The following is a 15,337-nucleotide window of genomic DNA, read 5'->3' on the forward strand; positions in this document are numbered from 1 at the left end:
TTTTTTAGTTATTTAGTTTTTTTTTGTTTTTTTTGTTTTGTTATTTCACCTCCCCAAAGCCCAGAAGGCCACTACAGATAAGGAGGAGTGGAGAAACAAGTTGATAGTTGTTCCAAGAAAACTTAATGGTCTTATTGCAAAGCACTTTGGAAGTGCATTTAACCAGGAAGTTCATGCCTTCTTTTTTACCAATATTAATTATGTAATTGTCTGCATTTTTTTTTTTTTTATGTTTTTACTTTTGATATTGGAGCAACGTTAGCATTCCGACTTAAACAAAAAAAGAGTTTGCAAAACAAAAGAAGTTGCACATTTTTAAATGGTTGGATAACCGTTATCAAAAAAATTTTTAATTTTAATCTTGTTTTTAAGCATTATGAAAAAAGTTTTTTAGGCATGATAGAACAATCACAATAAGTTTGCTGAATGACAAGTCATTCAGCAAAATCAAATGACTTTTCCTCAGCAAAATCAAAATGATTTTGCTGAATGACAAGTCATCCAAAGTTTTAATTATAGCAATGTGTTTTTTGCCATTTCTCAATAGAGGAATATAAACAACATTGAAATAACTATTAAAAATAAAAACCAAGTTTTTTTTGGATTAAAATTCATGAGCTATTTTTAAAATAGAATTTTTAAATTATTATTAAATTTGCTCTATTTGCTAATTATAAAACCAGTTTTATAATTAGTTACCAGTTATAATTATCAAGTTTTTAATTATCAAATAGAGTCAGTTTAGGGGAAAGGTTGTCAGGAAGACTATTAATATAAATTAGTACAACATGGTACCGAGCATAGAATCTTATGGGAGATGAAGAACACTCTTTTTGATTTCCAGTAATCCTAGAGGTTACTGGAAATCAAATAGAGTGTTCTTCATCAGTACTTCGAGGACTTTGGTATTGGGATTAGAAAAGAATAATTCAATAATTTTGAACATTTTATCAAATAACCATATTAAAGAGAGCTTATGACTAGCAACCTTTTAGTATGGTCTGTCATGTGTTAAGACAAGTTGAAAACCTTTATTGAAAACCTTTGATATGATAAGAGTGATGGTTCTTAGGTTTGCTCTTACAAGCAAAACAAATATAAGCAATTTTTAAGTTATAAACAATACAATGCAATTACTATTAGTTTAGCTTAAGTTGAGCTTAAACACTCTGATTATTATTTTTTGTAAGCATAAGCAATTTTTTTCTAAGTGAAGTTATTTAAACGCATGTAATTTTTACTTTAAGTAAAATTTACACTCTTTCAAATAAAAATTTTAAAAACAAAACTCATTAATACAAGGGTTTGCTAAGTAAATGTTATGGATAATATTTTAAAAATAGTTTTGATGAATATGTATAATTAAATATAACATTAATTATAATTTAAAATTTTGAAATATCTTTTACTTACAACCAAGCATCTTAACAATTCTAAATAAGCAATAATAAATGATTAACCAAATAAATAACCCATATGTTACAATCCTAGAACTTTGTTTACAAGTGTTTTGATTATAAATGTTTCAGCAAGTAGCCTCCTCAACTATAGTAGAGCCTTTGGAAGGTAAATTTAATTGAAAAAAAATTGATACTATTGTGTACTAAATTGGATAAACAAACTTAAACTAAATGTAAATAAAAATAAACTCTATGTTATAATATGGCACTAAATGAATGAGCAACAATAAATAAAAAACCAGTTTGTTCCTTTGCACAACTTACTTTGTTACTTTGTTTATAAGGTCATGTTTTTGCATATATATTAATATAAATATTATTATATAAATAGAAATACTATTATGCAGTTTATATGTTTTTTATTTTCATTGATTTGATTTTTTTTATTTAATAATTTCAGGTTTGAAACAATTGCTTATATAAATGCTAAAAACATGCATCTTTTTATTAGTTGATAAAAAAGTTTAACATATGTTTTTAGCAAACTGAATTAAACAAAGTGAAAAAAAGTTTTAGCTTTATGCCATGAATGCTATTACATAGCATTCATGGCATAAAGTTTTGCAAAATTAGTAGAAAAATGTTGCTTTGAATAAAAGTATAATTGTATTAATTATTGAATTAATAAAGTACATAATTTATTATTTAAAATGTAAAATTAATTAAAAGTATTACAACTTTATTTGTCAAGTGTTCTTGAAGTTTTTTATACATAAATGTATATATAATAGAGCATTGATTTAAAGTTTTAGTTTCACATTTCAAAAAGGAAGATTAAAATTGAATAGAAAAAATGTCTTTAGTGTGCTTGTTGGCTGTGTTAGTATTTTCATTAGTTAATTGATATTTTTTATTATTTTAACGCAAATATTCAAAGTAGTAAAATATCTCTGCTCTATGGAACATATTACCTTTTGATGCAATAGCATGACTAAAAATCCAGAGGTGTTAAATATTTTTATTTGCAAATACAATGTTTTTCTTTAATTTTCATCTGTTGTTAAATTTTGAGAAAAATAACAATGTTATTAAAAATTAAAATTTGTTGAGCTCTGAAACTGTAGAATCAACCCATTTTTCCATGCTTTATATAAGGTTACTTTCTATATATATATATATGTTTGTGTGCCACAAAATTTGAAATCAATTTTTGAAAGCTTTTTTCTCAACCAATTTTGCTCAAATTTTGCACACTTAATCATTTTCGATGACAATACAAGGAAATGGAAAAATTTGACCAAAAAAAGTTAATTAAGTTAACAAAAATTTAATTTGTATTTCCCCATACATTTTATTTATTTGATATGAATTGCGTATTACGTCACAAAAATCATTGATTTGCAAATTATTTGCAGTTTCGAAGACATTAAAGCGCAGCGATTCAAAACCTATTGTTTTTTAAGTCTTAAGTTATTAAGTTAAAAAACAAAAATTTAAAACGCGCTACTTTTTCTTCCATGCTTTATATAAGGTTACTTTCTATATATATATGTTTGTGTACCACAAAATTTGAAATCAATTTTTGAAAGCTTTTTTCTCAACCAATTTTGCTCAAATTTTGCACACTTAATCATTTTCGATGACAATACAAGGAAATGGAAAAATTTGACCAAAAAAAGTTAGTTAAGTTAACAAAAATTTAATTTGTATTTCCCCATAAGAACACTGAATTAATAAAAAAAAAATTTAAAAACGTAACAGTAATTTTTCCTTCTACAAAAGATAACAAAAAAAGAATTTCTAGGCCCAATAGAATTCTGCTTGCATAAAGCATGGATTTGAAAAAAGAATTTTTTTTTGATTTACTAGTTATACTTAATTTCAGCTAATTGTTAAGTCAGTAAAAGTTTAATGTACCATATATGGTATTAATATAGCAAACGTGCTACATAAATGTAAATATGAAAACTGGAAAGTCAAAGTCTCTTCATATAAATAAGTTTATTTACTGTTACAGCAGTTAGACATATTCAAATGTTAAATTTTTATGTTTGTTCTTAGACTAACTGCTTTTTAAATTTGATATTTAATGAAATGAAATATCTGGTTATTTTACATAGTGCTATTGTTTTTAAAACTTATAATTTTTCTTTTTCAGTTCACATTAGATGTACTTTATAGTGATGTGATATATTCTCTATTATGGCTTTTATTCAAAGTTTATCTCACTTCATTAGCAGCGGAATATCTTATCGTAGAGATTCTTCTCCATCCCCATATGTTTTAAGTACTTCTCCACCAGATAGTACCATGGAGTTATATCTTCTTGAGCATCGCTTGCAAGTGTGTGCAATTGCGAAATCAGATATTCAATATTTTTGTTATGCAATAATAAAGATTGCCTTATTACCTGAGGCAAGGTTTGTAACTTATTTTATTAAAAAATAATAATTATATTAGTTTTATTTTTGTAAAAAAATTAATTAATTTCACTTTATCAGCATATACATTGTTTATTTTTTCTAAAAAAAAAAGTTAGTATAAATTACAGCTTTGAAATATTTATCAATGTGATTTTTAAATTAGGTTTAACATTTCACTTTAAATGATGAAATCAGGTTGTTTATTCCATATTGGTGAATAGAGTAGAATTGAAATATAGTTAAAACTATTTCTATTTGCCCATTTAAATATGTATATTTTTTTAAAAAGAAAATGTGAAAATGAATTTACTATAAGGATGAATTTTTATTGACAAGTGAAGTTAAAGACTTTACTGAGGAGACCTAAAGGTGGTGTTTGAAAAGTATTTTAACCACATAATGTGATTAAAATATAACTTATGCTAGTTTATGATATATAAATATCATACTTTTTTTTTTCAGACCAAATTTTTTCAGTATTACAGAGAGTAATGGTCTTTATACGGTTATACTTACTGATGAAGACTATAAGGGTAATTTTTTTGAATATATATTTTTTTTTATTTATCTTTTTTTTTAAATTATTACCAAAGGTGTGGAGCTATCTTTAAAAACTCTAATTTGAATCACCTGGCTGGCTTTTAATTGTTCTGGCTCCAAGAACTTCTTATTATAACTTATGGTTTTATCTACAAAAGCTGGTTTTGCCTGTAACTCCAGTTTCCTTTGTTTTCAGCTCCACACCTTTTTGTTGTCTTATTAGTTTCTAAAAATGGATAAAGTAAGTATATAATTATTATATTTTTAAAGAGTTCAAATTTAACTTTAAATTTTAATTTCAGTTATATTGTGCTTATGGTTATTTTCACCAGATTTTATTGTATTTAAGTTTTTAACCTAAATTGCTTGCTTTTTCCCTCCAAAATTGATGAGATATTAAAGTTTTTAAAGGATTATGCCAGATTCAATGTAGAACAATTCAAAATCAATCTAAAACTTGAAAAAGTAGATTTTTGTGTCCCACAATGTTATCTCTCCATAACAGCATCATATGAAAACGGAACAATAATTGTATTGTTATTCTCTCAGTGTGTAACTCTAAACACAAGTCACAAAATGAATAAATTAACTTAATCTACATGTAGTCGAGCTTGTCAAATTAATTAGATTTTAATGTTATATACTTTGTTTGTACATGTTAAAATATCAAGTCACTTTTTTACTTGTAAAATCCCTATAAAATTTTTTTTTAAGTCAATTCAGATTTTTGATCATGGTACAACAAAAACATTAAAGTGCCAAATACAAAGGACTGGTCTATACTTAAAAAAGTATCAAACACTATATACTAGAATTTTGTACAACAAATATTTGTTGTGGCCCAATAAACACTCTCAATTCTGTATAAATATGAAGAAAGAAATATGAAAAACTGTGCCACAACAAATTTGTTTAGCATAGACAAAACTGTGTTTTGTCTATGCTAAACAAATGCAAAATAATATTATGTGAGATATGATAGTAAAATTTTTTGAAATTAATTCAAATTTTTAAAATTACTTCAGGACTCACTTTCATGGTCCTAAATTAAAATGTAATCTGTTGGCCAAAAATGCATTGTTTTCAATATGATTAATATAGGAATATATATTTTTTAATGTTCCCAAGGCTGAAAAGGCCACTACAGTTGAGCAAGCTACTTTATCGTGGTTACAACCTTTCTCAACTCTATAACTCCAAAACAGGAACTTTGACAAATAAAGCTGCTGCGCAGAGAAACAGGTTAAGCACGATATAATCAGTGACGCGATGGGGATCAAACTTTTCTTGTTTCTTGTTGAAAAAAACAATGAGATTAATGCTTTATGTTTTTTATCAACATAGAAAAGGTTACCCTTACTGATTTTTTAAAATATCTTTTCTAAATTGTTATTAAACTGTTACCTGTTATTAAACTACCTTGTAATCACTTAAATTTTTATGTTTCCTTTTATTTTGCAACCTGAATGCATGCTGAGTTATGAATGCATGCTCATATAGGCTTTTAACAAAGAATATAAATTTTTAATTTACACATAAAAATGTCAGAAATATAAAACATAGATTTTTACCAGTAAAAGTATTAGAAACCATCATATAGATAATAGAAAAAACTATAATATAGATTAGTGAAGATAAGAAGTGACTTTATTTAAACAATATACCTTTTTTTTTTTGCTATATTTTTTTATATATTTTTTGTTTCTTTTTATTTGCTTCTACACATTCTACACAAGTTATCAGTTTTTTGTTGCCTTATCATGGAATATAGATTAAAACTAAAGAAAAATAAGAAATTTTTACTTAAATGATGTATTAGACAATTCAGTATCTAAAAGTTAAAGAGTATAAAATTTAAACAATCAGATATTAAAAAAAAATAATTTGTTGTTGTCCTATGATAGATACTTGCATAAACGGGTAAATTCAGACCTGTTTATATACTTGTATGCTAATAACAGAGTATGTTAAAAACCACTTTTATGATAAGTTGTTGCAGAATTAATTATAAAATATTGTAACATTTTTGATTCTAGCAGAGTAAATTATGCCTGTATTTTTTATTTTATTTATTTGTTGTTGGTGTTAATGATTGAAAGAAACTTCTTATTATATGATAGAGTTTCTTCCAAAAAGCATATCACATTTTAATTTCATATTAAAATTAGTAAATATTGAATATATTAAAAATATTTCTTTTAATTTATTATTTATAAATAGGTTTTACTTCAAGTAAATTTTATAAACATAGGTTTTTCTTGAAGTAAATTTTGACAAGTTTCATGTTTTAAACTATCATGAGAGTAATATGAGTAAATATTTTTGTTGTTAATGACTTTTTTATCAAACATTCTATGTAAATTTGACTTAATATAACTGTGTAATTTTGACCATGTAGTAATAAGCATTGTTAGTTACTTTTAAAACCTTTTTTTTTAAAAGATTTAAAATTCTTATATATTTTATCTAATTTGATTGTTGAAATAGAAGAATGTATGAGTAAAAAGACAAATTTTATAAGAATAATGATTATTCAACTTTTTAAAATGCTTCAATAAAAATAATTAGTTAAAAAAAAAAATTATAGTACGAAATATGCAGTAAGAAATTTGTTAAAAGTTTGATGGCGACACTCATAAAGAATGTTCAAAATATAAAGACAACTTAAATAAAAGTTTTTTACATATAGTTGTACATAAATATAAATATATTTAAAATCACTAAAAAAAAACAACAAAGAAAATCTGAAAGTGAAGATTTTTTTTTTCTAACTTTAGATTACTTATCTGAGGTAAGTAACATTCTAAATAATTTATGTTTAATGTAAACTCTCTTTAGATAAAGACGCTTGTTTAATAAAAAAGTATGAAGCTTTCAATTAGAGAAAAAAAAATTGCAACCTTTGTAAGTAGCAAACTTAAGTGACTTAACAGTTAATGAAAACTTTCAAATTTTTCCTATTTTTCTCTTTCCTGCTTTTAGTTTTTTCGTTGTTTAAAATTATTTTTTTCAAAAGGGTTTTATTAAAATTTTAGTTCATTTTTTGGATCCATCCATTTTTTAGACAAGACATTACAATATGAAAGTAAGCATTCATATAAAGTACATTAAGTTAGTACACAATAAACAGTTTTTAGATGACTTCCCTTTTGTGCACACCTATACATTTTCAATGACTAATTTTCTGCATAGTCACATCATTTCTCACAAAGTTGATTTCTTACCGGCTGATGCAAAATTTTGTGGTTTGCCGAATATAACTATTATATAATCTTTTTCTTAGGTATCTCTGAATAGTATAACTTTAGATATAGCCATACAAACAGTTGTTTTTAGAAAACATGTGTTTATGTAACTTTAGCTCTATTGTGTAATAATTAAATGGATTTAAACGATTTCTCAAGCTCAAATATCTTGCTTACTCAAATTAAAGCAGTTTTGTTTTGCTTTTGCCAAGAGTTTTTCATGCACACTAATTTCATTACTTTTTGCTTAAAAAAAAAAACAAATTAAATTTTGGTAAATATTTATAAGAAAGGCAGTCAATTTGTCTCAAACACCTCTTTCTTTTAAACACATTTGTACGGTTTTGGCTGACCGCCTTCCCCATACTTGCGTTTCTGCTTTATGAATCCACTAATAAAGTATTAAATTTTAAATACATTTTTGGAGGATATAATGGCTCTAATATTTTTGTTTATATGTTTAACTCAAATCAGCTTCTTCATTAGATACATTTATATTACTTAAATTAACTTTCTTTAAGGATATGGATGGATATTTTTTGAAAACAAATTGAATATTGAGCTTAATTGTAGATAGAGATTAAAAAAAAAACTTCTTATGCCTGCTTCAATCATATTTTCAATTGCAAAAACAACGATAAAATGTAAGTACAATTGCAAACACAATGAATGAAGTTTATGAGATGGATGAATGGATAAAAAAATTGAAAAAAGCTAAAATCACTCTTGAGCTTTATTGATCTTTTCAGTTTTAATTACTTTTATTTCAAAGTTTATAAAATATAGTATAAAAATATTTTATAAAATTTATGTTAAAGAAAAAGTAGTAATAGTAAATTGTACCAGGTATTGTAGGTTGTTAGGTTCAAATTGCATGAAAGCAAATATAACTTTTTGTTGTTGTTGTTATTTTAACATTTAACACTTATTTTACCTTTTAAAAAATTGATATTAAGGTTTTTTGTTGTTGTTGTTGTTGTTGTTGTTTTTTTACTATATTATGTATCCCATCTGAATTTATCAGAATCTCAATAAATTTTGTAAAAAGTATTGAATATCAGCAGGTTTATTAGAAAGCGTTTTGTGTCTTTACAGCGACAAAATTTTGTTTTATTTAAATAGTCATTCAATAACATTTATAAACAATACTATATTATTATTATTATAATACTTAGAGTGACACTTATGGATTTTCTATGAAGCGTACAAACAATATTTTGAACCACTTCATCATTACTTTAAAGATTTAGTTGAATATTTTTATGAGTTGTGGCACTTAAAAAGTTTTTTTTTTTTTTTATAGTTAAATGTTGTAAAATATGGTTTTTTATACCTTTTTATTTGTTTTATTTTCGTCTTCAATTAATTTTAATAAATTACTACACTCTCAAAATCAGTTTTTTCAGTAATAATATAAAGTCTGGCCATAACTTAATTGTCATTAAGTTTCTTTTATATAGAAAATCGTTTCAAAAGAAAGCCAATTAAAAATAAAACTGTTTTGAATTTTTCGATTTTATAATGGTAGTTTATTAAAGTTAAAAAAGCAATGTTATCTATAAAAAAAAGTGCATTTATTTTTTGGATACTGCAGGGTGGCCACTGGTCATGGAAATCATGGAAATATGGAATTTTATTTGTACATGAAAAAAGTCATGGAATTCCTAAATTTTCATTGAAAGTCATGAAAAATTCATGGAACTTTTTAAAATTATTTATATATATTTTTTCTACTTGTGATATTTTTTTAGGATATTTGCAAAGAAAAGTACTAGTATGTCTAGTCTAAGTCTTTTTTGAAAAAGATATTTTTGCAGTGTAAGTTATAGATTATCATTTTATTACAATCAGTCAGGTCACCCTTTTTAGAAGATAGTTTAAATTTTAGTATTTATCAAAATAAGATATCAGTTTAATAATTAAAATGCATTTTAAAATTTTGTTTGAATTTGTATTTATATGGATTGTTGTCGCTTTATTTTTTTATTGTTGACAAGTTCATTTTAAAATAAGAATAAGTTCATTCTTGAATATTGAGAACATTTATAATTTAATTAATACTTTATATTTAAATTAAGAACTTTAATGAAAACATGTTACTGAAAAAACATTAGATCTAGAGCATATAGACAAGATTACAGGCTTAATCCTTAAGATACATCTGAGTATATACAGAGTATACACCATTTATTGTAAAATAAATGTTATTTTTGTATGGCTACCTATGTGTGATTTTTACCTTGCAACACCCCTGGTCTCAGGAAAACTGTTAATAAAAGCACTCTAATCATTTTTTTTTTTTCAATTTTTTGCAGTTTTGTTCGAAATGGTTTCTGCTATCTCTAAAGCCATGTTTTAAAACCTCATTTTGGAATGAATGTTTGTAAAATAAATATCTGTAAAAAAAGTTGAACATGTCAAATTTTAAAATCTATTGAATCCTATGATGTTTCTGCCTGCACTCTTAATGCAGAAATAATGTGGGCTTTAAAGGTTATTGTGTCACACTATTCACTTAGATCATGTATTGAGTGAGTTGTTTAAAGTTATGGTTACAGATAATGAAAAATAGTTCAAGATTTTTTATTGAGTAGAACAAAATGTGGCTATTTAATAAACAGAGTAATGTATGCTTATTTTAAAAATGCATTAATTAAGGGAGTTCAGCTATCACCGTTTTTTGTTGCCTTCAATGATAACTCTATGAATCATATACCTCAAGAGGAACAGATGAATATTCTAATTTGTTATTGGAATGAGTCCTCAAGTGTTGTTGAAACTCGCTATTTAGATTCAAAATTTTTAAAATGACCTCATGCAAAAATTTTAACAAAGAATTAAATAAACCATTAAAGGAATGACAAAGTGCTGACAAAAAACTTGCTTTAGCTCTCCACTAATGTGTCAAAAAAGGAAAATCAGTCGATGGCTAATGAAATACACATTAGAACAGCAGTCAAGATTATTTTACACTTTAAAGATGTGACAGAAACTGCAAAACGTAATTTTAAAGAAGATAGTGTTAATATGCTGATTAAAGTTGTTGAAAAACTGCAAGAAAGAAGCATATCTATCCCCAAATAATATGGATAATAACAAAGAAGTTGGGTTTACTTGTTTTGGTCTTTTGCTTGTTTGGGATTTTTGGGATTTGCTTGTTTGGGATTTTGCTTGGTGTAGATCAAAGTTGAAATCTGCCCAAACAGCTGGTTCTGCCAAAAATCAGTTTGAAGACCTAACAAAATCTATTGTAACAGTAAAAAGGAAGAGTTCAGGAAATTCAATTGCCTAAAAATGCACTTGACAAGTTTGTAATGCCTTATTTGAATAGGAACAAACATTTTAAATTATTAAGGAAAGTCTGTATCCCAGTTTTTACTTAACCTTACAGTCAGTGTGCTGTTGAGCGAGGTTTTAGTGTCAACAAAAAGCTTTTTATTGAGAACATGCAACAAACTTCTTTGATTAGTCAGCACATCATGTTATCACCATGTAACCGCATCAAAACAGGATGTTCATAATTTCACTATTACTAATGAATTAACAAAATGTTGCAAGTTAGCTCATTCTCAACATGTTTGATATTTAGATGAAAATAAAAGTGAAAATGTTATTATTAAGAAAGCAGAAAAAATAGAAAAAAGTGTTCTTTTTCTTTCTTACACCAATAGTTTCTCATCACAAAAGTAATTATTGGTGTAGGAAAGAGAAAGAAAAATATTCAATAGCGAATCGTTACCCTAAACAAATATTTATATCAATATTTCGTGTGCAAAAAAAGTTATTTGTTATTCAGAAACCTATAATGTTTAGAGTAAAGTTATGTCAGCAGGTATACTCTATTTTATGTGCATATAATTGTTATATATTTGTTCATAAATTTATCTAATAAAGATTAAGTTTATTATTTATTTTGTAAAGTTTTTTAAATCTGAATAATAATTAGAGTTTGTACAGTTGTGTGACAATTTATAATGGCCACCCACAATTTTATACATTCTCAGGTTTTAAAGTTTATTATTTTAATATTTTTTTGTGATTTATGTACTCAAAAGTACCTTTTATTAAAATAATGGGTATTTTTGACAAATAAAAAGCGTATAACAAATTGGCACTAAATTTTATTATTTACTACAAATATATTAAATTACTACAAATATATTCAAGATTAATATTTGGTGATTTCCCCTTTAGCCTCTATATTAAAAAGTACCCTTTTTGGCATACTTTTTATGCATTTTTCAGCCATTTTCTGCAATTTTTTATTACGGTTTCAGTGGTGAATAATTCTTTATATTAAATATACTTTATTTGTAATATATTTTTGGATATTTCCTCTTTTAGGAACACCCAAACATTTTCTATAGGACATAGTTCAAGAGAGTTTTTTGACCAATCAAGTAACGGAATATTCTGTTCTGATAAATATTTTTTAATTGATTAAGCTGTATGAGATGGTGCTCTGTTCTGCATAAAGGTTTTTTTTAACCTGGACCAAACCATTCTGCCAATTATGGCAACAATCTTTGTTCCAGGACTTTTTTATATTGCAAATGATTCATTATTTCCTTAACATAGAGCATCCCCATTCCCCTTTCATATATCACTGATCAGATTATCACAGAGTTTAACAATTTGAGTGATGCTGTTCAATAAGTATTTTTCCTTTCTTATTCTTTTATGTGTTGAGCCTTTGTTAACATTTGAAAAGTACTCTTGTTGCTAAAGCATACTTTAAAGTATTATATAAGGGTTTTAAAGTAAATCTTTAAACTTTAAAGTAAGAAAGTAAATATTTTAAAATCATTTGAATTAATTTTATTGATTTCTAACCACCTTACGTTAAATTCCTGTACTTTATTGCCCACTCCAGCTTTTTTTTTGCATTATTTTTGGTGTAAGTTTAGGCTTCTTAGCTGGACGTCGTAAAATGTAATCAAGATTGTGCAGGCAATATTTAACAGATTTTGACATTTTAACCCCAGATTGGTCAAAGTGTCAAAGAAAATGCTTTTCAGTTATTTCATTATTGGTGGCCTGCTTATTTTCTAGAACATTCTTTGTATTCTTTCCTTGCATGGTGTTAGAGTTCTTAATTTTCCATATTTACCAACTTTATTTGGTATTAAGTTCTCCACATCATTCATTTTTTGTATATATTTTGTACTGAAACCCGCAAAATACCAAATTTTCTGGCAATTTCTTGTTGAGAAAGATTAGTATTTATTAAAAGTGTCCTGATTTGGCAATTTTTTGTGGTTACACGTCCTTTTTCTTCCCCATAACTAACATAAAATATCACATTTCAGTACCACAGTTAAGAATTTTTTACGTACTCATAACTTTAAAAATATCACATCAAATACAATTATTTTTACTTTGAAATAAAGAGAAATATTCAAGAAACAATATTTTTACTGATTTAAATGAATATTTTAAAGATAGCTCAATAAACAAATTCAAAAGTCTGGTAAAAACTCAACAAGTGTACAGCGAAAAGATTATAATTAAATGATATCATACAAAATGGCTGTTAAAAGTGCCAGTAATTAGTAATTTGTTAATGAGAAAAACCTTTTGTAAAGATTTTTTTGTATATCTTGTGCCCTCAAACTAAATTTAAAGATTTAAATTTAAATTTATTTAAATTTTACAAAATTTAAATTTTAAATCAGTAAACAGAAAAGCAGATTTTTAATCTGGTAAAAACATCATATCAAATTAATTTTTAATCTACTGTTAAATAATCATGACAATGAAAAATGTTTTTAGATCTGTTTTGTTTAAATAAAGTGTAAGGTGATTAAAATCTAAAGAAAAATTTCAGAAGAAAGTTTATTATGAGTATAGAAACATTTTTATAAGTAAAGAATGTCTTGAAAATGTTTAATAAAATCTCTAAAAAAATTTTTTTTTTTTTTTTTGATCTAGTTGATTGAAATTGTAATGTTCATTTTCTCTCTACTTTGAAATTTTAGTTGATTCGAATTGTAATGGTCATTTTCTCTCAACATATAAATTTTAGTGCTGGTTTTGGTTTAAATTTTGTCAGTGTTCCAAGTTCGGTTTTGGCTCTTCAAATTCTATTCAACCAAATTTTTATTATATTTTGATTTTAGCAATACTACCATTTCAATTGATCACTAAATATTTTCGATTAATCACTAATTATTAGTATTAAATAACATGTATTTTTCTGCCTAATATCATTACAAACATTTGCTTGAATTTTACTGCTCAGTATTTTTTTAACCATTCATTTTAAATGTTTTAAATTTCAAGAACATGAACATTGATGCTTAAGTTTTTAGTTTGCTTAGTCACAGATACTTCTGTTTGATGAAGTTTGAACACAGATACTTCTGTTTGCTGGATGAAGTTTGAACACAGATACTTCTGTTTGCTGGATGAAGTTTGAACACAGATACTTCTGTTTGCTGGATGAAGTTTGAACACAGATACTTCTGTTTGCTGGATGAAGTTTGAACACAGATACTTCTGTTTGCTGGATGAAGTTTGAACACAGATACTTCTGTTTGCTGGATGAAGTTTGAACACATTTGTAGATGAATGTGTTTTATCAGAATATTGTAACAAAATTATGCAAAATGGTAAAATCTCAAGAAACTGATAGAAAAGTTAGAATGAAAATGTTTATGCAAAGAAAAAAAATTTATGGCAATTTAAAATTATTTATGTTGCTGTTTTTGACTTAAAGTTTGACAGAGTGCGTATATAGTAGTACTTAGAAGAAAGCATTGATTAGTATAGCTTCAAGACATTAAGGAGATTATTAAACATTAGCAACAGTTGTTGTAGTTATGCCACAGCATCTATCATAAACAATGGAAAACTTTGAGTAAAAGGTTAATATGCATCTATTAATGCTTTGAAAAATTATAAAGCATATTATAAAACAGTTTTCCTTTTTTATTAAATTTCATTTACTGTATTATCTTCACAATGGTGTGTGTGGGGGGTGGGGTGGCACTACAGTTAAGAAGGATGCTCATTTATTTTATTTTATAAAAATGGCTTTCTCAGCCCTTTAACTCAGCCTTTACAAACAAGGTTATTGTGTGGAAAAACAACTTAATAAAACTTTTATATGCAAAATTATCCATTTTTAATATGTACCAAGTTTTTAAATTTAATCTAATAGTTAATGCACAATGAATAATATTAGTTTAATTTTTAACAAGGATTTTGAACTGTTTTATGTTTTTAGTTATTTTTTTGTTTAGAGTTTCCTTCTCACCATTCTCTGAAAAATTCAAATCACAGATGGCGAGTTCTTACTGTTTCAGTTGGAGCCATGGGTGTGTCAAACGAGTTAGTTGGGATTTCAAAAATTTCAAAATCTGTCATAGGTCCATTATCAGACCATAAAATCTCAGTTCTCTGCGTTTCAACATACCAATCTGATTTTATTCTTGTAAGTTAAAATTTATATAAGAAATGAACATTAATTCAATTAGTTAAAACACAAATTTTTTTTTAGATAAAACAAAATCACTGACACTAAAGTTAAAAATAAAAAATTAGTCAATAAAATATTAGATAACAAGTTTTACTTCTGGGTAAAACCAATGTATGCTACAAGTTCCAAAGTTATAGCTTGTGATTTTTTTGTGATGCTGGTGATGCTTTTGTGATGTTGCTGAAGTTTTTAATATTTTTTTTTTTTTTTTTTTTTTTTTTTTGTGAGGTTTTACAAAAAAAATATTCT

At 25.5% G+C, this 15,337-nt stretch overlaps 1 protein-coding gene across 2 annotated transcripts in view; it reads left to right on the forward strand.

Annotated features, from left to right (window-relative positions):
* LOC100205284 (cytosolic arginine sensor for mTORC1 subunit 2) overlaps positions 1–15,337 on the forward strand; it is a 32,989-nt gene that overhangs the window by 4,971 nt on the left and 12,681 nt on the right. For both annotated transcript variants that reach the window (XM_065807830.1, XM_065807829.1), the window contains exons 2-4: positions 3,559–3,820; positions 4,286–4,356; positions 14,853–15,043. In XM_065807830.1, coding sequence (XP_065663902.1) covers positions 3,603–3,820; positions 4,286–4,356; positions 14,853–15,043 — 480 coding nt within the window. In that variant the 5' untranslated portion in view covers positions 3,559–3,602. The remainder of the gene's footprint in view (positions 1–3,558; positions 3,821–4,285; positions 4,357–14,852; positions 15,044–15,337) is intronic.

The sequence above is a fragment of the Hydra vulgaris genome, chromosome 10 (assembly GCF_038396675.1).
Source record: "Hydra vulgaris chromosome 10, alternate assembly HydraT2T_AEP".
NCBI classification, from domain to species: domain Eukaryota; kingdom Metazoa; phylum Cnidaria; class Hydrozoa; order Anthoathecata; family Hydridae; genus Hydra; species Hydra vulgaris.